This window comes from Gastrolobium bilobum, unplaced genomic scaffold (assembly GCF_033153095.1).
Source record: "Gastrolobium bilobum isolate Gb01-03AN ecotype WA unplaced genomic scaffold, APGP_CSIRO_Gbil_v1 utg4431, whole genome shotgun sequence".
In the NCBI taxonomy this organism is placed as follows: domain Eukaryota; kingdom Viridiplantae; phylum Streptophyta; class Magnoliopsida; order Fabales; family Fabaceae; genus Gastrolobium; species Gastrolobium bilobum.
The window spans coordinates 866,168-882,970 of record NW_026899844.1 but is presented as its reverse complement, the minus strand read 5'-3'; the positions used below and the strand labels follow the sequence as shown (position 1 = coordinate 882,970).

At 32.6% G+C, this 16,803-nt stretch overlaps 1 protein-coding gene across 2 annotated transcripts; it reads left to right on the top strand.

The window, feature by feature from the left end:
- The first annotated feature begins 3,815 nt into the window (after nt 1–3,815).
- On the top strand, nt 3,816–12,167 carry LOC133293848 (sucrose nonfermenting 4-like protein). Of its 2 annotated transcripts, XM_061492462.1 has the most exons (15): nt 3,816–4,140; nt 4,236–4,341; nt 4,503–4,614; nt 4,782–4,869; nt 6,896–7,078; nt 8,196–8,303; nt 8,405–8,464; nt 8,604–8,693; nt 9,061–9,195; nt 10,104–10,248; nt 10,322–10,495; nt 11,060–11,123; nt 11,221–11,290; nt 11,391–11,508; nt 11,615–12,166. In XM_061492462.1, exons 4-15 carry the CDS (start codon nt 4,801–4,803, stop codon nt 11,704–11,706), a joined length of 1,308 nt encoding a protein of 435 aa, XP_061348446.1. In that variant the 5' UTR covers nt 3,816–4,140; nt 4,236–4,341; nt 4,503–4,614; nt 4,782–4,800; the 3' UTR covers nt 11,707–12,166. The 2 variants fall into 2 exon arrangements, with proteins under 2 accessions (XP_061348446.1, XP_061348445.1); XM_061492461.1 differs by having other exon boundaries at nt 4,236–4,614; nt 11,615–12,167.
- The last annotated feature ends 4,636 nt before the right edge of the window (nt 12,168–16,803 follow it).

Sequence of the window (16,803 nt, the reverse complement as noted above, 5' to 3'; positions counted from 1 at the left end):
AAACACTTTTATTTGATATTATAAAATATAAAAAAATAACTTATTTTTACTTCAATTTTTTGGTAAACATTTTTACTTCAATTTAAACATACCTTTAAAATAACATACCACCCTTTATATATAGAGAGAGAAGGGATGATGATCATTTTATACTCTTGTAAATTACACTTTTATTCTTGGTATCGTTGATAATATTTATATCGAACAACTTGATTTAGTCCATATACAAGCCATTAGATGTAAAGAAATCAATGATCAAGATTTATTATAAGATTTATTATTTTTATATTAATGTAAGAATAATCTATTTCGTATATGGGAAAAATATGTGTTCTTTTAAAGAACACAAACTTATATCTTTTTAAGAAAGAGATAAACATAAAGAGGTGTAAATTCCATTAAAAAAAATAAAGACAAAAAGTAAAATAAAAGTATAAATTTCATCTCTTTATATCTATCTCTTTTTTTAAAAGAACCTAATTTTTTGTCCTTTAAAAAGGAATATATTTTTCCACAAATATATATATATATATAATTACAAAAGAATGCTTGCCAAAAAATGATATAAAATCTTAATCCTTAACCCGTCCCGAATCAGATTAGTTGCAAAAGGAATGAACCGATTGAAATATTTAAAAAAAAAAACAAAAGAATGCTTGCAATCATGCTTGTCACCCAACAAATAAATTGCAGTGGGGGAAGCTATCCGAGAATCACGTTCAGTTGTAGGCCACTGCCCCACACGTCAATGCCCCTTGATCTCATGGTCACACTCAACAAGGACTTTATCACCGTAAATTCAATATACCATCAACTGTCACGTCATATTACTTATAAATCATAAGAGATACATCCCCACTTACCACTCCAGAAAAAAATTAAAGTCTCCAATTAGGCTACTAATATCTGGGGTCCCACGATAAGATCCCATTATGCCCTTTAGTTTGTATTTCCTTTTCGTTGGTAGCAACAGAAAAACAAAACAAGAGATTCTTCTGTCCGTTTAGTTGGCAATAATATCAACGGCCCTAAGAAAATATAGCTTGCTTTTTGAACGAACCTTGTGACCTAGATTCCATTGAAACATATACTACCCACCCACTTCGTTTCTTGACGTGAATACATCTTCTTTTGTATTACGAGGTTAACCAAAAAAAAAAAACAGCAAAATTAATGGAAACTTTGGGTAATATAATAGTACGAAGATTTCTCATGAACAATGTAATAATACAATTAATGAAATTTGTGCTCGAAAGTCGAAACACACTAGTTGAATAGTCGATCGATGAACCAGTGGACATATTTAAAAAGAAATTGACCATAAACGTATTGATTATGTTTAAATTGTTTAAAGATTTAAACTAGCTAACATCGTCTATTAATTTTAATACGTGTGATTCATTATAGTTGTTCGCAAGAATACAGTATAAAAGAAACTAATATTTTAAATTTGATAATTTTAGAAATAAATTAACATTAAATATCCACAAACAGATAAAAAATATTAAACATGTATTGAGAAAAAAATATTCAAAAACTTAAAATAATAATTAGTATTTAAATCTAAATGTAAAATTTATTTTATTTATTTATTTTTCATCTTAAAATAATAGATAAAAGAGAAATATCTATGTCTTTATTTTTTATACACGAGAAGCGTTAAAGTCCCTAGATGAGGAAAGTCTAGGAGCAACATTTAAGTAACTTGATTGTACATTTAAGTAACTTGTCGTTTATCCTTTGGTTGCGGAAGTAAATTAAGTGGCCTGTGTTCAGTATTTCTCATATATATATATATATATATAGAGAGAGGGGTTTAGTGAGTGTACAATGATGGATGTAAAAATTGGTTCAGTGCACTATGTTTTTCCGCAAGAACACAGTTATAGTAAAATTATAACTATGTTCTCTCGGAAGAACACCATTGTAATATTTTTGCACTATGTTCTCGCTGGAGAACATAGTGCACTGGACCGTCCAGTCACTTTATTTTCATTTTTTCCATATATATTATTTTCATTTTTTCCATATATATATATATATATATATATATATATATATATATATATATCATAATTTTGACTAGGATGTGATGAAAATCAAAAGACCTTTTCAACGACACTTTTCTAAGGATCAAACTTTTAATTTTGGAATTCAAACAATAACCTTTTTGTTGTTGTTGTAAAACAAACAATAACTCTTAAATATTATAACATTGAGTATTCACTATTTTATTCTTTCAATATGACCCAAAAGCCATTGGATGTCACTATTTAAGTGTAAAATAAAATAAGATGCTGCATTATTTACTAAAAAAGAAAATCCTACATTCTTAATAGCATATTCTAGTAATTTCCAAATGATTCCATTGCACTCAAAATGTGTAAAAGGCTCAAAATATTAAAAGAAAAATCATTGTAAATGGGTAATTCAACACATTGAGAAGGGACAAAACTCCCCCAATATGCTTTGAGCAGATGAATATTATCATTTCTTATTTAAAAGATTGTCACACATTCAGGTTAGCTACTCCCCACACTGGCCAAACGTGGCCTCAAAATATAGTACTTGCTTATTTGGTTTCTCGTTTAAAAAGTTTTAAATTCTGATTTAGTTAAAAGTTCTTTTAAATAATTTTCGTTTAAATTATAGTTTCATAATTCTTGTATACTTTCAGGGCTTTGATTTTCTTACGATGTAGTAAAATTATTTTCTCGTATTATAATTTAACTAGTAATGATCCCATATTTATTAAATTTTTTTTTTACGTAAATTGAAATATCATAATATGATAAAGTATTTTTGATGCAACATGAAAAGTATTTTTCTCATAGTTTCATGGGAAAATCAAATCTGTATTTACTGCAGATTACTATCAGCAGCTACTGATAGAGAAATGATGTGGGTCCCATAAAAAAGAAAATATTAAAATAGAACCATCATTATTTTGTGTCACACACTACGGATAATAATGTGTAGCAGATTCAATTTTCCCATAGTTTTATAATTAGTTTTTCTTTTAAAAGATTTCTATGCATACATTTAATATTTATTTAATTTTCATTTTATATATATTATTAAAAACTATAATAAGAGCATATTTACTTATTTATTATGAGGGTAAATGAGTTGTTATATTATATGATGTAATACAATATTCCTGCTCACAATTATACGTGCGTCCCATCTCTTAACTTTTCTCTATTCATTATTATTTTTTTTTCTCTTCTTTATTGTAAGAGTAAACATTATTATTTTATATCATGTAATATCAGAATTGATTTACCCTTATTATTATAGAGGAAAGATATTCTTACTACCAAAATCTTCTACTACTAACTCATTACCTATCTAATCATCATTGGATCAATATTTTCTCTTTTTTCAAATTTTTTTTAGCATTCTCTCTCTTGAAATTATTTAGAGTGAACCGGGACCACCATTATTTAAGTGGTCCCTTAATATAATTAGGAAGGTAAAATCAGAAAGAGGGAAAATAATAGGATAAAAAGAGAAAGAAAAAATTAATGATGTGAGAGGGAGTACTAAAAGATTCAGTGTTCCTGTACCATATTAAATATTTCCTTCTCTCTTTGATTCAATATTGATTAAATAGGTAATAAATTAGTGATAGAAAATTTTGGCAATAAAAATATCATTTCTCGTTATTATAAGCCTTTGTCTCGAATTTAATTTCTCATTATTATAAGCCTTTGTCTCGAACTTATTTATATTTTTGTAGTGATTTTGCAGTAGTTTCTTTACCCGATTCAGATGTCTTCTCTACCATCACATAATTACTGCCCACAGTATTTTGTGCCTTTTGTTTCCCTCTTTTTCCTTTTATTCTCCGCTCGTTTTGTGTTTGTGTGCTGCCTCTGCCTGCCATTTTAATTTTTAATTTTTTAATATTTTTAATCAATTTAATGCTTCTTCCTCCATTCTCGTTCTCATTCTCGCTCGCTGCATATCCTCTCTCTCTCTCTCTTCTCCATCGCTTTTAATTTCATTCTCTCTCTTCTTTTGACCTAAATCCCATTCTCTCTCTACTAGCCTCGCTGATTCATATATTATTTTCATTTCACATCCCATTTCAGGGGAGTCGTGTCGCATTTTTCTGTGATGGATTGCACCCAAATTGTACCCGCCTTTGAAAAATCTTGCTTCTCTTTTTCTTTTTCAATTTTTTTTTTGTTTTGTTTTGGTTGACGTCACTGTAATTCGTTGATTTTCAGGTGCTGAATTATCGATCAGAAGGTTTTGATTAACAGTGCTCCGGATTCAGTGGGTGTGAAAATTTTCCGTTTTGCAATTAGGAGAGGGGTGGTGTTGGTTGTGAAGGTACACTGCATGTTTGAGTGTTAAGGAGGGGGGGTCCTCTGCTCTGCTGTGGAGGATACCCGTGGCAGAGTTGTTTGTTGAGATTTGTGGCTTTTATTGGTTGTTTGTTGGAGTTGGTGAGTTGCTTTGAATTTTGTGTATTATGGAAATGTTTGCTTCAGTAGCGGATACAGGATGTGAGGGCACTGGTGCTTCAGGACCCATTTGGATTCCAAAGCGCTTTGTCTGGCCTTATGGTGGAAGAAGGGTATTTCTAAGTGGTTCTTTCACGAGGTATCGAATTACTTATTGCAACGGTGGTTACTGTTCTGATCTTTGTTCTTTGTTATTGAACATGATGGATGTGATTGCTCTGACTTTGCCGAGTTTTATACATTTTTTTTTTTTTTTAATGTCAGAAATCAGAATTAATTTACTAATGTTAACTTGGATGTGCACAGATGGTCACAACATATACCTATGTCTCCGATGGAGGGATGCCCTGCAGTGTTTCAAGTTATTTGCAGCTTAATGCCGGGATATCACCAGGTTGTTTGGGCTCTATGAATATTGCAAACTTGAGGAAATAATCTTTATTATGATTGATTGACGCTTTTACATCATTTACTTGTATATGTTGCTGATGACCATTATGTCCGAATGCACCTCCTTCTATTTGAATATCGGTGTAAGGGGATTAGCTCATCGAGTAATGTTTGTCCATGTTGCCATAAATATTAAAAACCAAAAAAGAGGAATGAGCTTGTAAATTGATTGCTTTAAACTTCGTTTTGTGTGATTAGGATCTTAACTTAGAGTTTGCAGAAACAAATGAGGAACTTCATAATAATTTATATTAGGAGTTTGTATCACTAATTGATGGGTAAAAATTGGCATAGTCTCCATAGAAGGCATAAGAGTTGTCTTGCCCCCTTTGGAGTTATTTGGAGGAGTGAACAAGTAAACGTTAATGATTGGGTTTGAAATGGGAAAACATTTGGGTAATTTGCATCATTTTGACTACGAAGGAAGTCATGCAAGCAAGCATGTTTTGCTGAAACAGTATGGTCTACTGGATGGTAGGTTAGACTAACGATGAATTTGATTATATCACGCAATTATTTAAGTTTATTATAACCTAGATTTCCTACCACGCTATCCTCTATCTATACATTTTATGCATGAATTTGAATCAAATTTTACATCATATTATTTTGACTTGCATCTTATTTTTATTCGTAAAATTGAAAGCCCTTATAATTTTGTTCTTGCTTTAGTTCATCCATCAAAACAATAGCATAAATATATCCTTATTATATATTTGGAGGAGCAATTTAAGTTATATTGATTTTTGTAAAACTTTGTATTGCTTTTCGAATCCAGGAAAAAGCCTATGTGCAATTATGCAAGGGTAAGGCTGCGTACAAGGATTACCTTCACCCCACACTCGCTAGTCGGGTTTAATGGGGAGTGAATTTTTTTTTTTTTTTTTTTTTTTTTTTTTGTATTTCTTTTCGAGTGCCCCTCATCTAATTTATATAATGATATGAGAAAACAAGATTATTAATTTTCAGGAGTTACCACTTGAACTAAGCCCATATGGTTAGGGTGGAGGTGTGATTTGGGTAGTGGCATATTACATTCATTATATGTGTGTGTGTGTGTGTAATGGGGAGGAGTTATACTATAATGATTCAAGCATATGATTGAATATGCAATGTGATACTTTTAGTAAGTTCTACCAAATTTTGTAGTGTTATATAACTCATTTGTCATCTATCTGGTTGTGTCCCATCTTTTCTTGGGAACTAATTTTCTTATTGTGGTAGATCTAAAGATTATGATTACTAGATCGAGGACATTTGGTAGGTTGGGTTCTTATTTTGCCATATCTTGTAACAAATATCGAATTGTATAGAACTTATATGCTCACATTTTTGGCATATCGTGATTTGTTTACGTTAACTTTTGATAAGATGTTCCATCAAGACTTATATGTTAATAAGTAAATATTAATTGAGATTCAATTTATCTAGGAAGTATTTTAGTTTCTTGCCTTTTGCATTGACTTACATTAAGAAGGGGAGCCTTGGTACAACGGTTAATGTTGTCGCCAAGTGACTCAGAAGTCAGAGGTTCAATTCATGTAATCAGTTTTTTGCAAATACTCTGTAGACCCACACAATGCGTCTGACCCTTTCCTGAACCCCGTTCTTAGCAGGAGCTTTAACCAATAGAAGGGGAACCTTGACACAATGGTTGATGTTGTCGCCATGTGACCCGGAGGTTATAGGTTCGATTCATGTAATCAGCCTCTTGCGAATGCATGTTAAGCTTGCATACTAGAGACCCGCAATGGGACTGACCCATCCCTAAACCTTACACATAATGGAAGCTTTATAGCACCAGGCTGCCTTTTGCATTGACTTATGTAATGTTGGTATGTTTAATATAATCCATCTGTTTGACATAATATCTGATATTTTAGGGAAATATTGAAATACTGCTAAACATAATATGGCAAGGATAACTGATTCATGCTGACAAGGATAATATTGTTTCCAATTATGTACAGTATAAATTTAACGTGGATGGGGAGTGGCGGCATGATGAGCAGCAGCCATTTGTAAGTGGGAACTATGGAGTAGTGAATACTATTTATTTAGTGAGAGAACCAGATATTTTACCTCCCATCTTAAGTGCTGAAACACCCGGTAGATCCCGCATGGAGGTTGATAATGATGTCTTTGGGCATGTGGTAAGTTTCTTCCTACTTTTGTCCCCTTTTGCTGTTGCATATATTTTAGTGGTTGGATAGTATTCTAATTGACTCAGGAGCTTGAGTCTCACTTTGGCTGGGTGGGAGTCATGGAACTACATTTAAAGTAGAGGCTATCCCCTCTTAACAGCCTCGCTTTTAGGAGTGGGTTTGCATGTACATGAAATTGGTATTGTGCCTAGTTTGTCCTGACCCCATGTTGGGCGACTGCTCTTTGTGAGTGTCCTTCAAGTATCCATCCATATGTGAGTGTCGGCTGAGTGTTCCAACTGTGTCAAGTGTGTCCAAGCTGACCAAAAATAATTTAATAATGGGACACCTGATGAGTAATGTCTGACTGGAGTTATACGAGTGTTGTACTGGTGTAAGTGTTGGAAACGTGTCCGACACTCCAACACCTCAATAAGGAGAAGCATCCTTGCTTGATATGGGTCTTAGATTGTTTACAGAACTCCCTCCCCAATCTTTTTCTTTTTTAGAGAGCAGTTTTTGGTTGACATTCCCATCTTCCCCATTATTTTTGAACAATTTCTTTTGCATTGCTCCTTAAGGGAAAGGCTCTATGGTGGTTTACTATCCATGCTACTTTTTTATGTATTTGGCTTGAGAGAAATGCTCATATTTTAAAACTCTTCTCAACCCTTAGATCTAATGCGTGACAGAATCATTTTTCCTGCTTCTCTTTGGTGTTGGCCTCATGTTCTATTTGATGGAGTCTTTGTAACATACATATGCAAGGGGTGGAGAGCTTTATTCTGTTGATGCATTTATCTTTGTACTTCGCATTGGAAGTTATCTTATCATCCTTTTCCCTTTTCCTTTTGGGTATGGCTCTGTGTGTAAATTTTCTTTCTTCCCTCTAATAAAATTAAAAAAATTATATTCACTACAAATGAAAAAAAAATCATGCTTAAAAGTCTTGAATGTTATAACTTATAATCTTCTTTTTGCTTTGAAAAATTAAATGTCTTATTTTTTCTTCTATATCCTCAACTCATTTCAAATGGTATCAGAATTCATCCCATAATCCTTGATTCCTTGTAGTCTTAAACTATATGCTACACAAAAGTAGCTACTTGACTTGAGAATTTTACAGGAAGGTAATCCAAGGATGTCAGAGTCTGATCTTGAGGTCTCTCGCCACCGTATATCAGTATTCTTGTCTACATCTACTGCTTATGATTTGCTTCCTGAGTCAGGAAAGGTTTGAATATTTTTTTCTTCTCACTTTTTTTATGTCCTTATAAAGTTTGAGAGCTACTTTGTGTTAGCTCATTTTTCTTGTTTGGTTTATTATAATTGCAGGTCATTGCCTTGGATATAAATTTACCTGTTAAGCAAGCATTCCATGTTCTCTATGAACAGGTATTTTCTCCCGTTTCCATCATTTATTAACATGAATTTTTTCTATTTACATGAGGGCGCACACCCATCCCCATGGACGTATGTCTATCTGCATGACTATGTGTTACCTTATATGTATTGTAATGTAATCTACTTTCAGGGTGTATCTATGGCTCCTCTATGGGACTTTTACAAGAGTCGGTTTGTTGGAGTGCTTAGTGCAATGGACTTCATTCTAATATTGAAAGAGGTTTGTTTGTGTGGAATAAAGTGTTTATGCAACTCTCCAGTGCTAGTTTTTGGTAAAAGTCATGATCTGCACTCTATGAATAATAATTTATAGGGTTGATACTTGATGTTTTAAACTACTTAAACAGCTGGTTAAAATTGATACAAAATGAAAACTTAACAATTGGTTAAAAAGGAACAATGAAAATTTTAAAGAGAATCCTTTTGTTATCATTTTAAGCTAATAATAGATCATTTATGGAACTGGTATAAGATAATTTATGCTTAAATAGAATATTTAAAGAGAAATTTACTAGAGAAAGAGCCTAGAGAGTATGTGCATTCTATGCTTCAGTATCTATGATTCATAGTAACAAGTGTAATTTCAGCTGGGGAATCATGGATCAAATTTGACTGAAGAACAACTTGAGACTCATACTATAGCAGCTTGGAAAGAGGGAAAATTACAGCAACGCGGAACGCTTGATAGTAATGGGGGATCATATCCACTTCGTTTTGTTCATGTAAGTGCTCCTGAGCATTTATGACAAAATTTTCATGTATATAAGATATTCTTCCAATTTCATACTTTTTAAGGTTGTCAACTTTTTTATACTTGTGAGATGGTTCTGATTTGTTAGCTGTGAGATCATATTAAGGTTTGCTTTTGCAACATGAGTGATGATTATTAAGTTCTAGGCAATATTAATATCTTGAAAGACATTTAGATATAGGTATTTACCACTGGTTCAATCTACTTCTAAAAAATCATGCATGGTTTACTTTGCTGAAGCTCAAAAGTGATATTACTGTACATAGCTTTTTATTCAAGCATTTAGAAAAAGCTCAATCAGCTTTTTTAGTGCTTTTTCAGAGGCCATTTTTTTTGCTTCTCCAAAAGTGCATTAAAAAAAAACAAACACCTTCCTTTTGAAAAAAGATCACGTGGTCAGGCACTGAATGAATTTAGGAAGCGTATTCTTGTTCTTTCTGAGTTTCTCCTCTATGGGTCCTATGAGGAATTTTTTCTCCAGTAATCTCTATAAAAGAAGCACCCATTTTTGAGTGAACTGGTCAGCTACCATCATCCATTTTTTTTTATTTGTCCATAAATTCACAGCTGTTTTTCCATGTGGTTTTGTCCTATCTATTAGGTCATGTTTCTGCTTCATTCCTTCTCCCGATTATCTGTTATTCCTTTTCCTCTATATTATTTAGCATTTCATTTAATATGAATTTTTATGGCTTCTTTTTGCCATTCATATTATGCTTGATGATGATTGAACATCTTATGTGGAAGAAAATGCATTTTAGCCTTGTACTTCGTTCTGATTATGATTCCAGATTCCCCTTCTCCATAAAAAAGAACTGGAGGTGAACTCTTGAATCTTTTATGATTGGACTTCTTGCTGTTTTTATCTTTGATCTTCAGGCTGGGCCCCATGAATGTCTAAAAGATGTGGCTTTGAAAGTTTTGCAAAACAAGGTGTCGACGGTTCCTATCATCCATTCTTCTTCAGAGGATGGTTCATTTCCTCAACTGCTACATCTTGCTTCCCTGTCAGGAATACTAAAATGTAAACTTCTAGGTCTATGGGAGATAGATAAATGGTTTGGAAGTTGGAACTAATGTATGAACTTAATTTTCAGGTATATGCAGGCATTTTAAGCACTCCTCTGGTTCTTTGCCAATTCTTCAACTTCCGGTTGGTTCAATACCTTTGGGTACATGGGTGCCTAAAGTTGGGGAACCAAATGGACAACCACTTGCAATGCTAAGGCCAAATGCTTCTCTTGGTGCTGCTCTGTCTATGTTTATTCAAGGTGATCATTCTTCTGTTTTAACATTATCATGGTGTTGGTTCTGATTAGTTGGTGAGTTATGCATTTTTTGCCCCACTTATGTTTTCATGAAGGAGTCCAAGGGGAATCTTTCAAGGACTTTTTTGTAATATAAAATGTGTATCAATTAAGAAAGGGAATAGAAAAATGAAGGGCAGGTTCTTGTGTACACGTGGTGCACCATTCATTTGTGCACTGAACGAATAGAAACAATCAATTTGTTTGACAAATATTGCACTGTTTGGACTAAAATTTGAAAAAATCAACTTTAGCTTTCAACGGTCCAGTGTACAGACTGGTACACTTGTCTCACTTAGAATTTTCCAAATTAAAGTGTCATTTGACAAATACATTCATGATTGTTATTTTTGTTTTTGGCAAGAGGGATAATATTTGGTGAATAGTTTTTGCCCTTGCCATGGGAACTTAACTTTCTAATTCGTGATTAGTATGTAGTATTGGCAGTGTTGCTAAAATCAAGAATACTTTCATATTAATTATTGTCTAGCTTTTGGTAACCTATGTTAATATTCTTTCCCTTTGCAGCTGAAGTTAGCTCAATACCAATAGTGGACGATAATGATTCATTGCTTGACATATATACAAGAAGGTATTATTTCTTTTTGTCCATGTGCGTGATTCTCATGTTTATACCTTGAAAGGTTCCCTCGAGAATACGTGATATGTGCCTGTTGTTTTCTTCTCAGCGATATTACAGCATTGGCTAAAGATAAAGCTTATGCTCGGATATCTCTCGATGAAATTAGTATTCATCAGGTAATTACAATATAATGACTTTTGAGATTTAATAATACATTTGTTTGGTTTTGTTTGTTAGCAAAAACTGAATCTAAATATTTAAACTTTATGGCTGCAGGCATTGCTTCTGGGACAAGATGCAAATTCTCCTTATGGGCTTTACAATGGCCACAGATGTCATATGTGTTTGAGGTCTGATTCGTTGCACAAAGTGATGGAGCGGTTGGCTAATCCTGGTATTATTTTCTTCATTAAGGAGCTGCTTTTTCTTTTTTAAAAGGAAGGGAAAGGGTAAAAAATGATAGTAGTTTCTTTGCTAAACCACTTTCTTCACCTTTACAGGGGTTAGGAGACTTGTGATTGTGGAGGCTGGCAGCAAGCGCGTGGAAGGGATTATTTCCTTAAGTGACGTGTTCAGATTCTTGTTAGGCTAGTTGGGATATATTGGCCATCTTATATGAAGGGAATAGCATTGGAAGGGACCCATTTGTTCTATTTGCACTTGTTTTCTGAGCTATATCCCCTGCCTTCCTTACCTGATTACTTTTCAGAGTCTTTGGTTCGATGGGCTTCTTTGGCTGTTGCTCCCTTGTTTTTTAGGATAGAAATTGGAGAGAGAAAATTCTGTATATTGAGGACCAATTTTCTCCTTTAAACATCTTAACGAAATCGTTTTCTCCTTTGTGCCGGCACATTTGCGATGTTTGTGTCCAGTGCTAAAAGACATCAAGGAGAAACTTTAAAAAAAAAAAGACGAGGAAAAGATGAAATATTTAACCCTATGCAGCACGCATGCTGTTGGCAGGTTGTATCCTTATAATTTAAGGGATTCCTTTTTCGTTTTTTTCAGATCATTTTGACTTCAGATTTCTACTGACAAGTTCATTATGACTTGAGTTCGTGGAGCTGTCACTTGCATTATAATGAAGAGTAATGCCAAATCTTTATATTTTAGTTGCGTAAATATACCTAATGGATTTAGTTCAATTCAGAATACACTAAGTGAGGAGAGAATTTGAGTTTGATTTTACTAAATATATTTTTAACGAGGAGCGACGAGCTTTAATTGTGATTTCTTGTTGTGAGCTCAAAGAGTTGAAGTTTATAGGAATATTGAGGGCTCTGTAAAATTTCAGAAGGTTATAACTTTTGACATCAAATGTCTGGATTATGTGATTTTTTTTATTCCATATAACCTTTTGAGGACTATGCACTGATATTTTATCATAGGGGTTTGGTCAAAGAAATTTTCAATATTTTTTTGAATTTGAGATATTTTACCGTAAAATTTTGGAAGGCCATAAATTTTGATTCAGGTGTTCGAATTAGATTTTTTTTTTAATTTCATGTAACTTTTCGAGAGTTACGCAATAATATCTCATTGAAAGAAATTTGATAAAAAATATTTCCAATATTTTTTTGAATTTGAAATATTTTATTGTAAAACTTCGGAAGGTCATCATTACTTTTGATTTGGTGTCCGACTTAGGTTTTTTCTTTCATATAACTTTTTGAGAGCTACGCAATAACATCTCAACGAAGGGGATTGGGTAAAAAGAAATTCCAATATTTTTTTGATTTAGGATATTTTACCGTGAAATTTCGGAAGGCTATAACTTTTGCTTCAAGTGTACGAATTAGGTGTTTTTTTTTTTTTTTTTTTAATATTCCATGTAACTATGACATCTTATTGAAAGAGATTTGGTAAAAAAAATTAAATATTTTCTTGAATTTGGGATATTTTATCGTAAAAATTCAAAATGCCATAACTTTTGACTTGAGTGTATTTTTTTTTTATATCAGCTATCTTTTTGATAGCTACACAATGACATCTCACTCAGAGGGACTTTAAAACTTACGAAAGCCATAACTTTTGACTCGGGATTTTGAATCAGGTGTTTTTTTTATTCCATGTAACTTTTTGAGAGCTACGCAATGACATCTTATTGAAGGGAATTTAGTCAAAAAAAATTTCCAATATTTTTTTGAATTTGGGATATTTTACCATAAAATTCTGGAAGGCCATAAATTTTAATTCGGGTGTTCGAATCATGTACCTTTTGTTTTTATTCTATTTAACTTTTTGAGAGCTATGCAATAACATCTCGATAAAGGGGATTTGGTAAAAAAAATTCCAACATTTTTTTGAATTTAGGATATTTTACCGCAAAAATTCGGAAGATCATAACTTTTGACTCGGGTATCCGAATAATGTGCCTTTTTTATATTCCATGTAACTTTTTGAGAGTTACGCAATGACATCTTATTAAAGAGGATTTGGTAATTTTTACAAAAAAAAAAGGAGATTTAGTAAAAAAAAAATTAAATATTTTCTCGAATTTGGGATATTTTAGTGTAAAAATTCGGAAGGCCATAACTTTTGATTCGGGTGTCCAAATCAAGATGCTTTTTTTTATTCCATGTAACTTTTCGAGAGTTACACAATGACATTTCATTGAAGGGGATTTATTAAAAAAGAAGGGGATTTATTAAAAAAAAGTCCAATATTTTTTTGAATTTGAGATATTTTACCTTAAAACTTCGGAAAGCCATAATTTGTGACATTAGGTTTCTGAATCAGGTGCTTTTTTTTAATTCCTTGTAACTTTTTGAGAGCTATGCAAAGACATCTCATTAAAAGGGAATTGGTCAAAAAAACTTCAATATTTTTCCAAATTTGAGATATTTTATCATAAAACTTCGAAAGACCATAACTTTTGACTCGACTATCCGAATCATGTGTCTTTTTCTATTCAAGTAATTTTTCGAGAGCTACGCAATTACATCTCATTGAAGGGGGTTTGGTAAAAATTTTCAACATTTTTTTGAATTTGAGATATTTTACCGTAAAATTTCAGATGGCCATAATTTTTGACTCGGATGTCCGAATCAGGTTTTTTTTATTTCATATAACTTTTCAAGAGCTACGCAATGACATCCCATTTAAGGGGATTTGGTCAAAAAAAATTCCTATATTTTTTCGAATTTGAGATATTTTACCGTAAAATTACAGAAGACAATAATTTGAGGTCTTTCGAAGACAATAATTTCAGATGGGCTAATTTGAGGCTTGTTTGTTTAAGATCCCCGTTATCGCAAATAGAACAATTATGCATCTTGAAGAACGTTGAACAAAAGAAAATGTGAAATTCCTTTCTCCAAACGTTCGTTAGGTGGTGTTTGGTTTGGGGGGTTTTTAAATTACCCCATGCAAATGATGTTGGGATTTTGGGAAGCATGCGTTTGGGGGAGGGAGAAATGACTCAAAACCTAGGGAAGCAGGATGCATAGAATTTTCAGTTTTGTGCCATTTAGCTAGGCTTATGTACTGTTTAAAAAGCAAAAGGGGAGGCGGTTTTTTGATGATAACCGGCTAAATCACATGGGCCACAATAAATCAGACCAAATATACCCTCTGATTTGCTCTCGAGAGACGTATCTTTGCATGGAGTCGCTGGTCAAGTGCTTCAATTGATGTCTTGACAGAAACTGTTTTTTCTATGTTGGCATGCTCTGTTTTTCCTATCGGAAATCTTACTCACACCATAACCACCAAATAATTGTACTCTGTCAATTCTCCACCAACACAAAAAGGACAAAAAAAAAACACTTACAAAGTTGTTAGTTTGAGAGAAATTAAGAAAAAACATCAACAATGGCAGCCTCACTACAAGCAGCTGCTACCCTCATGCAACCCACCAAGGTAGGCATCACTGCTCGCAGCAACACTTTACAGCTCAAGTCTACACAATCTATTTCTAAGGTTTTCGGCTTTGAATCCTCTGCATCTAAGCTCACATGCTCTCTTCATGCTGATCTCGAAGACTTGGCTCAAAAATGCGTCGATGCTACCAAAATTGCAGGATTGGCTCTTGCCACCTCAGCTCTCGTTGTCTCTGTATGTTTTGCTTTGCCTTTCTTTATTTGTATTCGGCTTTTTATTCAAATTAAAACATTACAAAATTATCAGAATTTACATTCATTCACTTCATAAATCATAATATAAGAAACCGCCTATCTTCTGTTTAACAACATAGTTTCATAATTATTTCACGATCTTAAACATCAATACATTGTCCATGCCAAACTGGAGTGAGATACTAATTTATGCAACAGTTTCATGCATGCTGACAATATTTTTGGAGGATGAGTTGCACATGCATCAAATAATGTCCCTGTAGTGAATGATGGGAGGGAGTTATCAATATGTCTCGAATACGGTCTTGCTTTGGGTGATTTAATGGCTGCGAGTAACCAAAACATAGATATTTTCGTAACAGGGATGAGTTGCACATCACTTTTTCTTTTTCGTTTTAAAAATTTTAATAACAGGGATATTTTCGTAATTGTCACTTATTTTTCCATCTATATTTTACCTCAAACCAAACATAAATTTTATAAATCTTACCTAATTTGCCCAGTAAAATTTGTTCAAACCAAACAACTTTTTTCACATTTTACTATCTAACTCACTTTCTAACTATTTTCCTATCAATTACATTTCCCTAGTATTTTAAAAAAAAATTCTGAACCAAACGCCCCGGTTAAATCAATATCAAATAATTAAGCTATTTGATTGGTCTGATCAATCTGTGCTGAAACTAAATAAAAATTGTGAAACAGAAGTCGGGACTACTTAGATGAAAGCATGGAATATGTGGTTATGCCTAAAATTGAAAGTCTAATTATTTTATAATTATTATTCTATAGTAATATAAAATGAAGAAGGATATTATAACAACCAATTAGTGTTACTACCAATTAATCTCACCGTTAGATCATTATGTTGATCCAACGGTTATATTTATTTATATCTTTGTATGATTATGATTTTCCATATTTTATATTTTTTATTTATTTCTACATTTTCCATATTTAATGCTTTCACATTAAATATGGGAAATAATAACCATACAAAGATGAAAATAAATATAACCGTTAGATCAAAATAATCGATCTAACGGTTAAATTGATTGGTAATAACATTGGTAGTAACACTAATTGATTGTTACAATATCTCACCCTATATAAGATTACAAATAAATTTAAATTTGAAGTCTCAAAGATACAAAAACTATACTAAAAAGGATACTCTTAAAATTTAAAACCTCATATGAAAATATGCATATCGGAATGATAATACTTATCCTATATTTCAGAATACATATTCCATGCCATTTGCTCAGAAGATTGATTCTGGTTGATATTCCGAAGCGAGCGGCGAATAAATGTTCTATACTCAGATTTTCCAGTGAAATTCCGATTAAACCGGGATAAGGGGTTCCCCCTTTATTAGGGCTAAATAGAGTATCCCAATTGCAAAGCAATTCTACACGGATGTGGATCCTCTCACGTGAAAAAAAAATATGACATGATCGTATGAGAAATCATAACCATACAAGGATGAATCAAAAGAAAGAGAGAAAAATATTGAAATAAATAGTTACAAAATCATAAGAAAGAGAGAAAAATATATATTAAAATAGATAGTTACAAAGTCATAATCGTAAATTCATCTTTGTATGAGAGGA

Coding starts and splice junctions, on each gene's coding strand:
- LOC133293848 (XM_061492461.1), top strand. CDS start 4,484: ATGGAAATGTTTGCTTCAGTAGCGGATACAGGATGTGAGGGCACTGGT. Junction 4,615..4,781: donor CTAAGTGGTTCTTTCACGAG/GTATCGAATTAC, acceptor GGATGTGCACAG/ATGGTCACAACATATACCTA. Junction 10,496..11,059: donor TCTGTCTATGTTTATTCAAG/GTGATCATTCTT, acceptor TTCCCTTTGCAG/CTGAAGTTAGCTCAATACCA.